Source organism: Phoca vitulina, unplaced genomic scaffold (genome assembly GCF_004348235.1).
Source record: "Phoca vitulina isolate PV1807 unplaced genomic scaffold, GSC_HSeal_1.0 scaffold34, whole genome shotgun sequence".
NCBI classification, from domain to species: Eukaryota; Metazoa; Chordata; class Mammalia; order Carnivora; family Phocidae; genus Phoca; species Phoca vitulina.
In genome coordinates, this window is record NW_022589737.1 from 5,361,597 (window position 1) to 5,377,830 (window position 16,234).

The window sequence follows — 16,234 nt, forward strand, 5'->3', positions numbered from 1 at the left end:
ATATTAGTATAAACTTATGGATTTTAAATATATTTAATGCACTTCAATCTATTGTAGATATTTTCCTGTTTTTACAGGTCAAATGCCCCATTTTGGCCCTTTCAAGATGGATCATGAGTTCTTTCCATAGAACCCCAGAAGTTTTCACTAACTTCCTTGCATTCCGATAAGACATGACATTTCAGGCACGTCCTGTATATTTCATGCCCCAGAGCTAGAATCTGCCATTTGCCTAAGTAGCCCTGATTCCTTTCACTGGAAAATTGTATTAGAGACCACACTGGCTCATTGCTACTGGACTGAAGACTCTGGCTAACGTTTTCAGTGGCCCAAACTAGAAAATATATGTTTTAAGAGAAAACACATCATGAGTTCATGCTGATATTCTAATTCAGATTTAGGATTCTGGATTTTTATTTAATTTGTTTGAGTTTTACATTTGTATCTTTTTTCACTCTCACACAAAATCTTGATTCTTAAATAATTTTGAATATGAATACCTCTAGTCTCTATCATGTCTTTTTGGGGAATTTATTCTAAGGAAATAAGCTAATATGACATCTATGGCAATGTTCTATACAGTAGCAAAAAAAAAGGAAATAACATACATATAAAACAATAAACAGAATATAAACAATAGTAAGCTCTTATAATAGAATACTGGACAGTCAATGATGAGATATAGATTTTCAGGATGCTATTAAAAGAAAAAAATCAAGATGAAAGCTACCTTTGTTTTCTGTTTGTTTGGTTTTTTTAATGAGATATAATTGACATATCATATTAGTTTCAGGTGTACAACATAATGATTTAATATTTGGAAGCTACTTTAAAAGAAAAAAATCAAAAAGAAAAGAAAAGCAATCTAATACTGTGGCTGAAAACAGAATGGACTACTGAATAAATATGAAAAACCCCAAACAAAGTATTAGCACATCAAATCCAAATTCAGACACATAGGAAAAGGATTAAACAGAGCTTATTCCAGTGCATGGCTGGCTTAATTTGTAAATAGCAATTAATATAATTCACCATATTAACAGAAAAGGGGAGAAAAAGCTCAACAGATTCAGAAAAAACATTTCATAAAAGTCAATATCCATGAATAATAATCAATATCAATTAATAATAAACACTCATTAAAAATTAGAAATAAAGAGAACTTTCTTCAGCTGCTTAAGGGTATTTTTACAAAAATCCCACACTGCACATCATTCTTAATAGTAAAAATCCTCTGAGAGCAGGAAGGAAAAAAAAAGAAACCTACTAGCACTACTTCTGTCCAACAATATATTAGAGATCCCACCAAAAGACAAAAGAGGGAACAAAAAAGAAATAAAATTAAAAGATATAAAGTTTGGGAAGGACTGAAAAGAAAGAAAACTGTCAGTATCCACAGACAACATGACTAATTATCAAGAAAATCCAAAATAAAAGTTAAAAAATGAAAAATTTAAAAATTATACCACTTATAATACCATCAAAACACACCAAATATCTAGGAATAAATCTATTGAAAGATGTGTAAGACCTCTACCCAAAGACAATTTTTTAACTTTTATTTTAAACTTAGGGATATATCATGTTCACAGATTGGAGGACTCAAAATTATAAAGACGGCAATTCTTCACAAACTGATTCATAGATACAATGAAATTCCACTGGAAATCCTGCAGGACTTTTGTGGAAACTTCCAGGTTGATTCTAACATGTATATGGAAAAGCAAAGGGCCAAGAAACTCTCAAAGAACAAAGTGGAGAAAGGATCACAGTCTTGAATATATATTGTGGTACATTCATAAAACTGAATACTAGATATCAATAAAACTAGAAGGAAACAAAACCCCACAGCTACACTCCGTAACAGGAAGGGATCTCCCCTAGCATCACGTTGAACAAGAGAAGCTACAAAGAAAGGAAATGGTATTTCCATTTATATACAGTTCAAAACCATGGAAAATTAATCTATGATGTTAGCAAGCAGGAGAGTAGTTATCTTTGAGGAGAAAGGAAGGAGAAGTGATTAGGGGGAAGCAAAAGGCTGGCTTTTAGGAGCTGGGAATGTTCTCTTGTTTAATCTGAGGGCTGGTTATACCGCATGCTCACTTCATGATAGATCATTGCGTTATATGCTTACAATCTTTGGCACTTTTCTATATGTATGTTAATTAAAAAGTGAGACACAGTAAGAAAATGGTGAACATAAAGGAAACTACACAAATAACATGGAAAAGAATAGATATAATAATGATTATAGGGGCACCTGGGTGGCTCACTCAGTTAAGTGTCTGCCTTCGGCTCTGGTCACGATCCCAGGGTCCTGGGATGGAGCCCCACATCCGGCTCCCTGCTCAGCGGGAAGCCCGCTTCTCCCTCTCCCTCTGCCTCTCCCCCTGGCTTGTGCTCTCTCTCTCTTGCTCACACTCTCTCTCAAATAAATAAATAAAATCTTTTAAGAAAATGATTATAGAGGGATGCGTCAGTGGCTCAGTCAGTTAAGCATCTGACTCTTGATTTCAGCTCAGGTCATGATCTCAGGGTCCCTGGGATGGAGCCCCACGTCAGGCTCTGGGCTCAGAGGGGTGTCTGCTTGAGATGTTCTCTCTCCCTCTCCCTTTGCCCCTCACCCCACACATGCGTTCACACTCGCTCTCTCTCACTCATTCTCCCTCTAAAATAAATGAATCTTTAAAAAAAGAAATGATTACCAAATTAAACTGAAAAGATTTTCAAAGGTCTGATAGATGAAAACTTTCCTGAAATAAAGTCTTAACCTATACACGAAAAGACACATACTGTCCTAGGAAATTCTGATTCATATGCTGGTGAAGTCATTAGACTACCAAGAAAAACTTCAAGGATAAAGAAAGTATCAAGCAGGCATTAAGGTAGAAAAGGAATGAGGAATATAAGTTGGACTCAAGATTTCTACAAATTAGGGCGCCTGGGTGGCTCAGTCAGTTAAGCAGCTGCCTTTGGCTAAGGTCATGATCCCAGGGTCCTGGGATCGAATCCCACATCAGGCTCCCTGCTCAGCGGGGAGCCTGCTTCTCCCTCTGCCGGCCGCTACCCCTGTTTGTGCTCTCTCTCTGACAAATAAATAAAATATTTAAAAAAAAAAAAAGATTTCTACAAATTAAATGCCAGCAGAGAATGGAGCAAAACTCTAAATAACCGTGGTTACTGAACAGGTCATAAATTTATTAGTCACAATAATCATGCACCTAACGACCCAGAACAGTGAAGAGGAGAGTGGGAGGAAGTGTCCGTGTGCTAATGCCCTTGTCATCACAGCACGAGCCAAGCACAACACAGGACTGATGCTTAAGTGCAGTTTAGAGAATATGATGACTCCAACCTCCTTCACTTTCACCTCAATTTCTTTTTCTTCTGCTCAAGTAAATTAAAGCATTTAGATTAATAACAGCATTTAGAGCACAACATCATTCCCCCCCCAAGCTTATCTTTATTTGTATGTCTGGAATAATAGTTACCAACTACTAACTTAATGAGGATATTTCTAGGCAGAATTTGTTTGTTTGGAATCTATTTTATGTACTTTTTTTCCACATTGTTTCAACTTTTTATGAAAAAAAATTATTACTCCAAAAATGAGTGAATGAACTAATCATCTATGAAAGACAAAGGGATTTTTTTTATTTTTTTCTTGCCGAATTGTCAAAACTAATTAAACCTATCCACTGCACAATATTCACAGAAATGTGCATGATTTGTTTTTTCAAGGATATACCTAATTATTACAAAATTATTAAAATAAAATAACACTGCTATAGACTGTCTCTCCCCAAAATTTATATTTTGAAAGCTAATCCCCAAAGCTGAAACTAATATAACACCATATGTTTAACTACACAGAGAATTAAAATAAAATTAAAATTGGGGCACCTGGGTGGCTCAGTTGGTTAAGCATCTATCTGCCTTCGGCTCAGGTCATGATCCCAGAGTCCTGGGATCGAGCCCCGCATCGGGCTCCCTGCTCAGTTAGGAGCCTGATTCTCCCTCTCCCTCTGCCTGCCACTCCCCCTGCTTGTGCTCTCTCTGTGTCAAATAAATAAAATCTTTAAAATTAAATCAAAATTAAAATAAAGAAAGCTAACCCTTGGGGCACCTGGGTGGCTCAGTCGGTTAATCATCTGCCTTCGGCTCAGGTCATGATCCCCAGGTCCTGGGATCGAGCCCCACATCAGGCTCCTTACTCAGTGAAGAATCTGCTTCTCCCTCTCCTCACCGTTCCTGCTCTCCTCTCCCTCTCAAATAATAAAGTCTTAAAAGAAAGAAAAGAAAAGAAAGCTAATCCTCACTGTGATGGTATTAGGCGGGGCCTCTGAGAGGTGATTAGGTATTGAAGGTGGAGCCCTCATGAATGGGATTAGCATCCTTAACAAAAACCCAGACTCCTGGCTGGGTCAGTCTGTAAAGCATGTGACTCTTGATCTTGGGGTCATGAGTTTAAGCCCCATGTTGGGTGTGGAGCCTACTTAAAAAATAGAAAAAAAATTAAAATTAAAAAAAAGAAGCCCCATAGAGCTCACTTGCCCCTTCTTCAGTCATGTGTGGCCTGAGCAAGAAGACTGCTGACTATGAACCAGGAAGTAAGCCCGCACCAGAATCTGCCAGCCTCTTGATCTCGGACTTCCCCCCTCCAGAACTATGAGAAATAAATTTCTATTGTTCATAAGCCATCCAGTGTATTGTATTTCTATTACAGCAGCCTAAACAGATTAAGACAAATGCTCATTCAGGTTCACGGATGCCACAAGATTGTAGATTACTATCAATCAGGAATAAATTTAACCGAAAGTTATATGACAAAGACTCCTCAGAATTCTCTCCAGATTTCATAAATAATATTAACAAAACTACTGTTCACTTTTCAAATTTTAAAATGGATGTATCTGAATCATCTAACCAAAAAAAATTTAAATGCACAAAGTGCTTGCTAATGGGAATTTACTTGATAATCACTCATGACACTCAGTGGTACAGCTAAATAATAGTCATACTAGCCAGCATGAAAATAAAACTTATTTGGATCCATAGTCCCTTTATAGTAAGACCGAGGGTATCTAGCTTCTATATCTTCTTTATCACTTTCACAATCTGGAGGAAAACAAGGAAGAAATCCCTCAAAGTCAAATAGGATGTATTAGAAATATGGATAAAAGGAAAGAAACGTTTTAAAAGAAAAACAAAAAGGGGGCACCTAGGTGGCTCAGTCAGTTAAGCCTCCAACTCTTGATTTCGGCTCAGGTCATGATCTCACAATCGTGGGATCAAGCCCCATGTCAGGCTCTGTGCTCAGCAGAGTCCACTGGAGATTTTCTCTCTCTCCCTCTTCCTCTGCCCGAACCCCTCCCCCCCAATCGCTTGCACTCTCTCTAATAAATAAAATCTCCTAAAAATTTTTAAAAAATAAAAGAAAACTAAGAAAAATCTCAATTTTTCAGAAGCTAGAATGAGGAAGATTGCTATCAAATTTATATGTAATTTAAGCAGAAATTTTTTCAATATTTAAAAATAGACAAACTACCCAAATGTTTCCAATTTTCCAAAAAGAGACACTTATAACCTCAGGATTGTTCTTTAGAATTTGAACCAATATCCTATTAATATACTTGTTTTTTTTTAATTTCCGTGACAAATCATTTTTTTATTACCAGACTATTTCAGCATGTACTGATTATAATGTGTTAGTGTTGTTTTTCTTTGTTTTCATTAAAGGAAGTAAAGACCATTCTTAATACATAAGAAGTAGACAACCAGAGATGCAGAGTACAGAGGGTTGGGGTGGGTGGGGGGCGGGGAGGAGTGCATTCCAGGGAATGGAAAACAATAAAAAGGCAAAGAAGCAACTCATTACCTGCTGAGCTGTAGCGTCCTGTTGGACATAAGCTACCTGCCCTGGGTCTGTAAACAGAGTCTAGACAAAAGAAACAACAATAAAAAAAACCTATCAATAAATCTTTAGACAGCTTGCCTACACAGGAAAAATTATCCTGCTGCTAAGCACCAATTCTTGACAGACTTAATTCCCATATAGCTAGTAATAATCCTTCATTAATAAAGAAGATAAAGATAGTAATCTTACTTTTAGCTAAAGCCTTTCATTCAGACGGTTCCAAAGAGATTGTATAAGTTAACCATTTCAACTGGCTAACGTACTTGACAATTTTACTCTTCAGCAAAATCTCTCTTGAGGTTGAATGCCACGGCTAATTAAAAAGGTATGTCACAAAAACATAAGACATGGCATGAACAAGGGTGCGTATGTTCACACATAACACTATGTATCACAGGAGTGGACCCGCGATTAAGTGAAAATGGATGGAGACATACAGACACACAGAAGACTACTATATACACAAGGATATCTTTCAAATACAAATGCACTCTCGGGCGCCTGGGTGGCTCAGTTGGTTAAGCGACTGCCTTCGGCTCAGGTCAGGATCCTGGAGTCCCTGGATCAAGTCCCACATCGGGCTCCCTGCTCGGCAGGGAGTCTGCTTCTCCCTCTGACCCTCCCCCCTCTCATGTGCTCTCTCTCTCTCTCTCATTCTCTCTGCCTCAAATAAATAAATAAAATCTTTAAAAAAAAAAAAAATCAAATACAAATGCACTCTCATTACCAAAAAAGTAGAAGGGAAATAAACTGAATTTAATGTTCCATAGATTCATTCCTGGATAAAGTCAGTAAAATCATAATTTTTTAAAGGTCTCATCATAAACACATAATAATTTGAGTCATGGTATAGCAGAACTAACTAGAGAAGGAAAATCTTCAAAATTATTTTAGCCAGGGCACTGCAGAAAATCACCAATCCAGAAAAAATACTCTTTCCTCTAATCTGCCCAAGCCTTTAGCAAACCTAGAGGAATAAGAACTATGGTTAAGTTTTGATTCCAGAGGTACACATAAGAGAATTTCAGCCAGTTGTATGATTTCTTAGACTTGCTATTTAAAAATTATCATAAAGGACTCAGCTGTTAAAGCATCTGCCTTCTGCTCAGGTCATGGTCCCAGGGTCCTGGGATCGAGCCCCACATCGAGCTCCCTGCTTGGCAGGAAGCCTGCTTCTCCCTCTCCCACTCCCCCTGCTTGTGTTCCGTCTCTCGCTATGTCTCTATCTGTCAAACAATAAATAAAATCTTTAAAAATAAATAAATAAATAATAATAATAAAAAACAATAAAAATTATCATAAGTCAGAAGAGCATGTGACTCTTGATCGTGGGGTTGTGAGTTTGAGCCCTACGTTGGGTACGGATTACTAAAATAAAATAAACTTAAAAAATTATCATAAGTCAGACATTTAGTAACACAATAATAAACAAAGTTGCCTACAGGACATTCTTTACATAAACTATCTGACCTTATTTTAATATAGTCAGGGGACTAAAACTAAGCAGAGGCCCTGTACCCCTGAAACAAATAATATATTATATGTTAATAAAAATTAAAAATAATTAATAAATAAATAAACTAAAGCAGAGGCATTCTAAAAGTACCATCTGACTACTTGGTGGTTTCATCTTTATATAGATTTGAAAGTTATTAACTAGGGGGCCCCATTTCTTCTTGGGAGTGATTTGAGGCTCTTAATTAATATTGCATGAGGGCAAATTTTTATTACCAAGATTCCACTACAAAAGTATGGAACTTATTTTTTTTTAATATGTTTAAAAGTGCTCTGTACATTCTAAAGTGCTAACAAACTAACTAACATTTATATATTTGTGTCATGCATTTGGAAACTAACACTCCAAGTCCCTAAGAAAAAAAGAAAGTAGTCCTAATTGCACAGCTTTTACCTTTGCCTCTATTACAGTCCTATGAATCAGTCAATTATTAATAAATAGCAGTTAATAAGCCAGTAGGACTTTTTGCTTACACGTTTCACTGAAATAATCTGTATGTTTTTTCACTGATCCATCTGTGATTAAGCTATACAGAACTAAATGCATTTTTGACTTGGTTCTTGATACACAAGAAAAGTAACAAGTTGATAATCTAGTCAATGGTCACTGGGACAAGAACTCATAGGAGGCTAGTGCCCTAACATCTTATTACATTTAATTTAAATAAATAAGGCATATCTTCCTCTGCCAAGTTGGTTATAAGCCCCTGAAGAGCACAAATCTTATCTGAATCGTATCTTGCATCACCAGCACCTAGCACAGTGACTGGCGGAGAATAAACATAAGTCATTGGTGAGTTAAGCAATTAACAAACAAACTAGGAACAATAACCCTTCACATGCCTGTGCGGCTTCCACAGGATGGATGTACACCAGGGTATGCTCAGGACCGTCCACTGAAGTGTAGGAGGCACCATCTGCCGTGTACACCACCTGCTGGGGCGGACGAACCTGGTCATCGGTGTAGACAATCTGAGCCACAGTTCCGGCGTCAGGAACAAAGTGCACCTGGGGCAGAAAGCAGCAAGGATATAGCGAGTGTCCTTGTAGAACAAAACCAATCTCACAAAGATACGTGGCTGACCAAGCACAATCCACAGTGCATTTCTAAAATATCCCCAATGCAAGGAGAATGAAAATTGATACACCCTGGTCATCTACACTGTTAGTGACTTGGAGACAGGATCCAAGGACCTTGTCACTGATTTACTGCTTAATATTAGGCAACTGATATAAATTCCTCTTCGCCTCAAATGTCCAGTGCAGACATCTCTTTGGGGGGGTCCTGAGGGGGCAGTCAGCTGATCCTGGGAATGTGACTGAAGATTCCTGGTTGACAGTATTACCGAAATACAAAATACAAATTATTCTGCAATGTAAAACAATGTCAGCTCAAAAGCCAATTGCCCTCAACATGTCATAAATATTCTGCTTTACAACTAAGAGTGCCTTTCAGCAGACACATTAAAACAAGGTCACTTTCTTTCCTACGTGTTTTTTTCACGCTCCAAGGCTGTACTGACAGCATGTCGGTAACCGCATGCTGAGTCAATGAATGTTACAGAACCCTTCCTTGCCAGCAAGGTACAGACACAGAAAATTCTAATCAAGTACTTTTAAGGGGTTTTGGAAAACTATTTCAGTTGTCACCAGGGTAAATAATTTTCTACCTACCAGGAACTAAAGCAGAAACTGAATGCTATAAAATGCTTTCTGGATAGTCAGCTTCAGAGGTTTGAATTCTTAAAGGCTAGCCTGGCACACAGCCTGATACTTGATATTGAACGTATGGAAGCAGATGGCCAAAGCACACATTTGGGAAAGAAATAATTTACGTGCTGATACTGAAGTTAGGTTGGAATCTTTACTCTTAGGCTACCTTGGCTTCGGACCTAACTTTTTTTTTATTTCAGTTCTCTCCAGCGGAGAGTAGTAGATTCCAAAGACGATATGAGTGAATTTAATCCCCAGAAAGAAACCTGGAGACCAAATGCAATCAAGCAGAAATAAAACAAACGTCCACTTTATACTCAGTGATTAGTCCAACTTCTACACAAATTTGATTTGTCCATGAAGATACAGTTTGTATGTTGCAAGAATTAGACTTTTAACAATTGGCACAGTTTTAAGTGCTGCAAGATAATTTTGTGACTTTAGATTTGTTCATTAACATCAAAACTTGGTCTCCATCACAGTATTTTGCTAAATCAGAGTTCCTGGCTAGGAAAAGAAACAACTGGGAAGAGGGAGAGCAATGAGGGGTGTTGAGCTCTGCTGTTTACTATCTGGTTACCTACAAAATGGTGACCCTGTTTTTTGAATGGACTACATTTTCATTCATAAACAAAATATACCAAAATACATAGCTACATGAAAGTTGTCTTCAAAATGGTTTCTATGAAAATCAGAACAGCATTCTCAGTTATTCTGCTGGAAGCATCACTAGAACATTTTTTATAAGTATTAAGACTCAGACTTTAAAATCATACTAGAAGATTAATTTTATTTACTGTAATATTTGCTATATTACTTAAATTAAATAAATGTGTATATTTAAGTGTTTCAGTGTTAACTTCCTGATTTTGATAATAATACTAAGGTTATGTAAGTTAATGAAAAACTAAATTAAAATTGCATATTTATTACAATGCTTAAAAATTAAGTTTTACACTTTGGCCAGACATGGCTCCATACGACTGCTGACTATTCCCAAAATTCAAATCTACACCAAAAAAGCAGACATTTGCCTTGGCTAAGAATAGTCAAAAGAACATGCAGCTGGTTATGATCACAGTCCAAAAGGCAGTGATCACCCATCACAGCAGCATCTGGATAAGTGACTAGCCTCCCAAGTGGCTGCCTCAATGGGACAACTAGACCTTTACATTCTGAATTTGAAAGAAAAGAAAAGGCCACTCTATAGACGTACTTTGTACTTCATTACACACGAAGAATCAAAACCCTACACTAGGTAACATGAAAGAAATAGTCCAGTTGGAGGCTTTCAGCACCGAGCACATAAAATAAAACGGGGCAGTGAAGCAAATTATGACGGCAAGTTGCGAAAATGGCAGAGAAGCCTGTGGGTGGTCGCTGAGCCCTTCTAAATCATAGTGACCCATACTGATGGAGCACTCAAAGCGCCAAAACCCTCCCTATTCCTCCCGTGCACATCTTGCAGGTCTGCTCCCCACCCCGCACCCCCCCAGCTACTCATTACTACAGAGACTCTGCTATTTCTTTAGCAGTCAGCAAACTGTACCCAACTGAAAAACCGCTACCAACACCAAGCTGGAAAAACCACTCTTCACCTGTGCAGCATTCTCTTCATGCTCTGCAGATGTAGGCCACACGTGTGAGCTTTCATCTTTGGAATCCATCCTTCCCCCTGCTGGACAGCTCCACGTCCAGGGCACCTAGAGCCGCACGCGGCGGAGGACAGTCATCTGTCTACCACGTGCGTGTTCATGAAGGACAGAAAGACCTCTCTGCAACGTGCCTGAAAAAAAGAGAGAAAGGGAACCAAGTTCTTTAAATAGACAAATACATTTTAATAAATTACAGTTGCAACCACAAAGAGAAAAAAAAAAAGCTTTGTAAAAGATAACACACCTGGACAAAAGGGTGAAATGGAGAAATGATTTGTAACGATCATACAATGTATTGCATGCTTGCTATGTTCTAGACACTCATCAGGTAGGTGTAACCCTCACTAAAAATACTGAAGGTCTGGGGCACCTGGCTGGCTCAGTCCGTAGAGCATGTGACTCTTGATCTCAGGGTCATGAGTTCGAGACCCATGGTGGGGGTAGAGTTTACTTAAAAAGTAAATAAATGAGTGAATAAATACTGAAGGTCAACAACATGGAATAAAATAGAAAAAAAAAAGTGCTGCAGGTATATCTCTGAGTTCTGCTGATGAGGAGAATGAGGTTCCTGGATGGTAAATGCAGCTAAGTGATGGGTTCACACCCAAGCCTGACTGCGGCACAGCCCTGCTCAGCTATCCTCTGCACACTTGCTTAGATGCTGACTTCCTATACCACTTACTCAAAATGAACAGCAGAATAAAAGTCACAAAACAAGCAGAAAATGGCAGGCAGAGGAGATTGAATTTTCTGGGCCACAATCTGGTGAACACAAATGTAGACTCTGTTTCCCATTTGTTAATGCAGGATCAATTAATGAACACATCAAAAGCCTTAATAAACATCAACCTGCACTAAATCTACTCTTGAAACCTTATTCTTTTCCAAAATAGGTGTTTTAAGGAAATTAATCTTCCCTTTTGATGATGATGAAACATGGACATGTTAAGAATCATGTGAGGTTTGCTGTTTAATAGATTTGCTGTTTTGCAGCCACACGTGATATGCCTCCTCCCGCCATCCCATTAAAGCAGCGCGCATACACAGGGAAGGGAAAACTGCTCAGAACACCACTACGCCAAAGGTCAGGAAGACCACTGGCCCAGATCCAGTCAGAATTTTCCCCGTTATTAATGGAAATAAGCCAAGAAGCACATTCTTAGACTGCACAAGCTCCAAGTTCTAAACCAGAATAAGACTCAAAGAAGAAAGAAAGAAAGAAAAGACTGGAGGGGCGCCTGGGTGATGCAGGCGGTTAAGCGACCGACTCTTGGTTTCGGCTCAGGTCGTGATCTCAGGGCTGTGGGATCAAGCCCCACGGGCTTGGTGCTCTCCCCTCTCCCTCTGCCCCTCCCCCACCTCTAAAATAAATAAATAAAATCTTTAATTAAAAAAAGACTGGAATATCCAATGTCTGGCCTTACTCTGGAATACGGGAACTGCCACATCATGACTGCCTGAGAGACTCTCCTGAGCCACTGAGGAGCCTGTTCCTGCTTCACCTCAGCATTGTCATCCTTACCCCCACCCAAAACCGGCCCCCCACACATACACATTCACCCTGCATACACCCAACTCTTCTCCTCTCCATCAGAGGGTGCTGGAAACAAAGCCCACGTGTACCAACAGGTGAATGTATAAACAAAGAGTTATGGGGGAACTTTCTGGATAAATGGTAATGTTTTATACCTTGTATCTAGACTAGGGTTGTGCTTACCTGAGGAATACATGTATCAAAAGTCATCAACCTATTCAATTAAAATACGTGTAAATTAGGGGTGCCTGGGGGGCTCAGTCTGTTGAGCACTAGGCTCTTGATTTCGGCTCGGGCTGTGATCTCAGGGTCCTGGGATGCAGCCCCCTGTCAGGAATCCCTGCTCATCGGGGAGTGCTTGAGATTCTCTCTCTCTCCCTCTCCTTCTGCCCCTCCCCTCACTTGCGTGCTCATATGCACGTGCTCTCTAAAATAAATAATCTTTTTAAAATTAATTAATTAATTATGTGTAAATTATACCCTAATGTAGTTGGTTATTTTTTTAAAAGCATACCTTCCTTACATAAGAGTGCTATTTAAGCATGTATAAAAAGATATTCAGGGTGAGCTGTATAGTATGTGAATTATACATCAACAAAGCTATTATTTTTTTTAGAGGAACAAATATATTAAGAAATCTAAGAATAAACGTCACCAAAAATATTAAGACCTACATGAAGAAAACTACAAAATTGTACACGAGGACATAAAAGGCTCAATATTATGAAATCACAAAATGTTCCATATAGGAAGCAGGTTTTTTTAAATTTTTTATTGTTATGTTAATCACCATACATTACATCATTAGTTTTTGATGTAGTGTTCCATGATTCATTGTTTGTGCATAACACCCAGTGCTCCATGCAGAACGTGCCCTCTCTAATACCCAGCACCAGGCTAACCCATCCTCCCATCCCCCTCCCCTCTAGAACCCTCAGTTTGTTTTTCAGAGTCCATTGTCTCTCATGGTTCGTCTCCCCCTCCGATTCCCCCCCTTCATTCTTCCCCTCCTGCTATCTTCTTCTTCTTTTTTTCTTTCTTAACATATATTGCATTATTTGTTTCAGAGGTACAGATCTGAGATTCAATAGTCTTGCACAATTCACAGTGCTCACCATAGCACATAACCTCCCCAATGTCTATCACCCAGCCAACTCATCCCTCCCACCCCCCACCACTCCAGCAACCCTCAGTTTGTTTCCTGAGATTAAGAATTCCTCATATCAGTAAGCTCAAACGATACATGTCTTTCTCCAATTGACTTATTTCGCTCAGCATAACACCCTCCAGTTCCATCCACGTCATTGCAAATGGCAAGATCTCATTCCTTTTGATGGCTGCATAATATTCCATTGTATATATATACCACCTCTTCTTTATCCATTCATGTGTCGATGGACATCTTGGCTCTTTCCACAGTTTGGCTACTGTGGACATTGCTGCTATAAACATCAGGGTGCATGTACCCCTTCGGATCCCTACATTTGTACCTTTGGGGTAAATACCCAGGAGTGCAATTGCTGGATTGTATGGTAGCTCTATTTTCAACTTTTTGAGGAACCTCCATACTGTTTTCCAGAGTGGCTGCACCAGCTTGCATTCCCACCAACAGTGTAGGAGGGTTCCCCTTTCTCCGCATCCCCGCCAACATCTGTCGTTTCCTGACTTGTTAATTTTAGCCATTCTGACTGGTGTGAGATGGTATCTCATTGAGGTTTTGATTTGGATTTCCCTGATGCCGAGCTATGTTGAGCACTTTTTCATGTGTCTGTTGACCATTTGGATGTCTTCTCTGCAGAAATGTCTGTTCATGTCTTCTGCCCATTTCTTGATTGAAGTATCTGTTCTTTAGGAGTTGAGTTTGATAAGTTCTTTATAGGTTTTGGATACTAGCCCTTTATCTGATATGTCATTTGCAAATATCTTCTCCCATTCTGTCGGTTGTCTTTTGGTTTTGTTGACTGTTTCTTTTGCTGTGCAAAAGCTCTTTTTATCTTGATGAAGTCCCAATAGTTCATTTTTGCCCTTGAGGAAGCAGGTTTTTTTTTAAATAGTTTGACAGAATAGCTACAAAAGGGTAGAAAGAATACCTGTATTTCTTCAGATTTACCAAATGTTAGCATTCTGTGTGTTTATTATTCTCTTTCTCTCTTTTGATATTTGAGAGTAAGTTGCAGACACATGCCACTTTATTACTGAATTCTTACATACCTATTTCCTAAAAACAGGACTTTTTTCTCACGGTACTACTACCAAAACCAGAAAGTAACAATCAAACTATTACCTAATTTACAGACCTTATTTGTATTTTGCCAATTGTCTAATTAATATCCTTAAACAACTTTTTTTCTAGCCCTGGATCCAATCTGGCGTTTTACACAATGCGTCCAGTTGTCGTGTCCCTCCATCCCCTCTGATCTGGAACAGTCTCCTGGTCTTTCTTAGTCATCCATGATGTTGACATTTTTTAAATACATAGGCCATTTATTTTTCAGACTGTTCCTCGATTTGAATTTGTCTGATATTTCTTCATGGTTAGATTCAGGATATGTATTTTTAGAAGGAATACCACAAAAGAGATGTTGTATCCTTCCTATAGAGGAATTTGAGATTGTTTTTTCAACTTGGTTCATGGATTGCATAAATACCCAAGTGCATACTATGCCAGGCACAGGGATGGGACAAGGACCAGGGCAGGCTGATCCCACACACTTATGAAACATACACAGCTCCGAGTGCCATTCTGTATTTGTTTTCATTTCTAGGAAGGTGCTTATTATTTCAAATTCAAATTCAAAAGGCATAAAAAAGTATGGACAATCTCCCTACCTGGAATTCCTTAACCACCCTTCAAAAGCAACCTATATTATCAATTTCTTGTCTACCCTTCCAGAGATATGCTAAGCATATACATGTAAAAATACAGGGGCATGTACCTGGCTCAATTGGTAGAGCACATGACTCTTGATCCCTGAGTCATGAGTTCAAACCCCACACTGGGGGTAGAACTTGCATGCATGCTTGCATGCATTTAATAAATACTCTGTCTCTCCCACCGCAAATGGCAGCATACTATTGATTCTATACAAAGTAACATCTCTTCTGAGCCATGTTTATTCTACAAAACACCATACCTTCTACACTGTTCCATATCTATATATCATTTCCTCATTCTTTATCACAGCTGCATCATTTCATTGTATAAATAGATCCTAATTTATTTAATCTCCTGTGGATAAACATTTAGGTTATTTCTGGTCTTTTACTATTACAAGCAACATTGTGATGAATAACTTGGAGGCTGTTTTACATTTGTTAGTATCTTGAATTATTTTGAAGTCTCCAAGGAAGATGGTCAATCACTTACAGCTGCTGTCTGACTAGTAAGTCATTATTAGTTCTCAAACTCCAACAGTGGCACCCACCTCCCTGTGCCTGGTGCATGAGGGCACAGGGGACACACAGGGAGAAGTGCTCTGACCTGAAGAGAGGCAGCAGTCAGTCCAAAGCACAGTGGTTAAGAGCTTGGGCTCTGGGGGCATCTGGGTGGCTCAGATGATTAAGCATCCTGCCTTCGGCTCAGGTCATGATCCCCGGGTCCTGGGATCGAGCCCCACATCAGGCTCCCAGCACAGAGGGGAGTCTGCTTCTCCCTCACCCTCTGCCTCTCCCCCTGCTTGTGCTCTCTCTGTCTCTCTCTCTCTCAAGTGAATAAATACAATCTTTAAAAAAAAAAAAAAACAAGAGCCTGGGCTCTGGACCTGGATTTGGGTAGCAATTCTGAAATGTAACTGACCTGGCACAAAACACATGTTCTCTAAATTCCTTCCCTAGAAAATGGGGATCATAAGCTTATTGAGAGAATGACATGAAATAATTCTTAGTACAATGCCTGTT

At 38.9% G+C, this 16,234-nt stretch overlaps 1 protein-coding gene across 3 annotated transcripts in view; it reads right to left on the reverse strand.

Moving 5' to 3' along the window:
• The window catches only part of PRDM10 (PR/SET domain 10), a 95,754-nt gene that overhangs the window by 50,724 nt on the left and 28,796 nt on the right, over positions 1-16,234 (reverse strand). For all 3 annotated transcript variants that reach the window (XM_032426299.1, XM_032426298.1, XM_032426297.1), the window contains exons 2-4: positions 10,747-10,934; positions 8,279-8,443; positions 5,882-5,941 (exon numbers count right to left, since the gene is read on the reverse strand). In XM_032426299.1, the coding sequence (XP_032282190.1) occupies positions 5,882-5,941; positions 8,279-8,443; positions 10,747-10,815 (294 nt within the window). In that variant the 5' untranslated portion in view covers positions 10,816-10,934. The remainder of the gene's footprint in view (positions 1-5,881; positions 5,942-8,278; positions 8,444-10,746; positions 10,935-16,234) is intronic.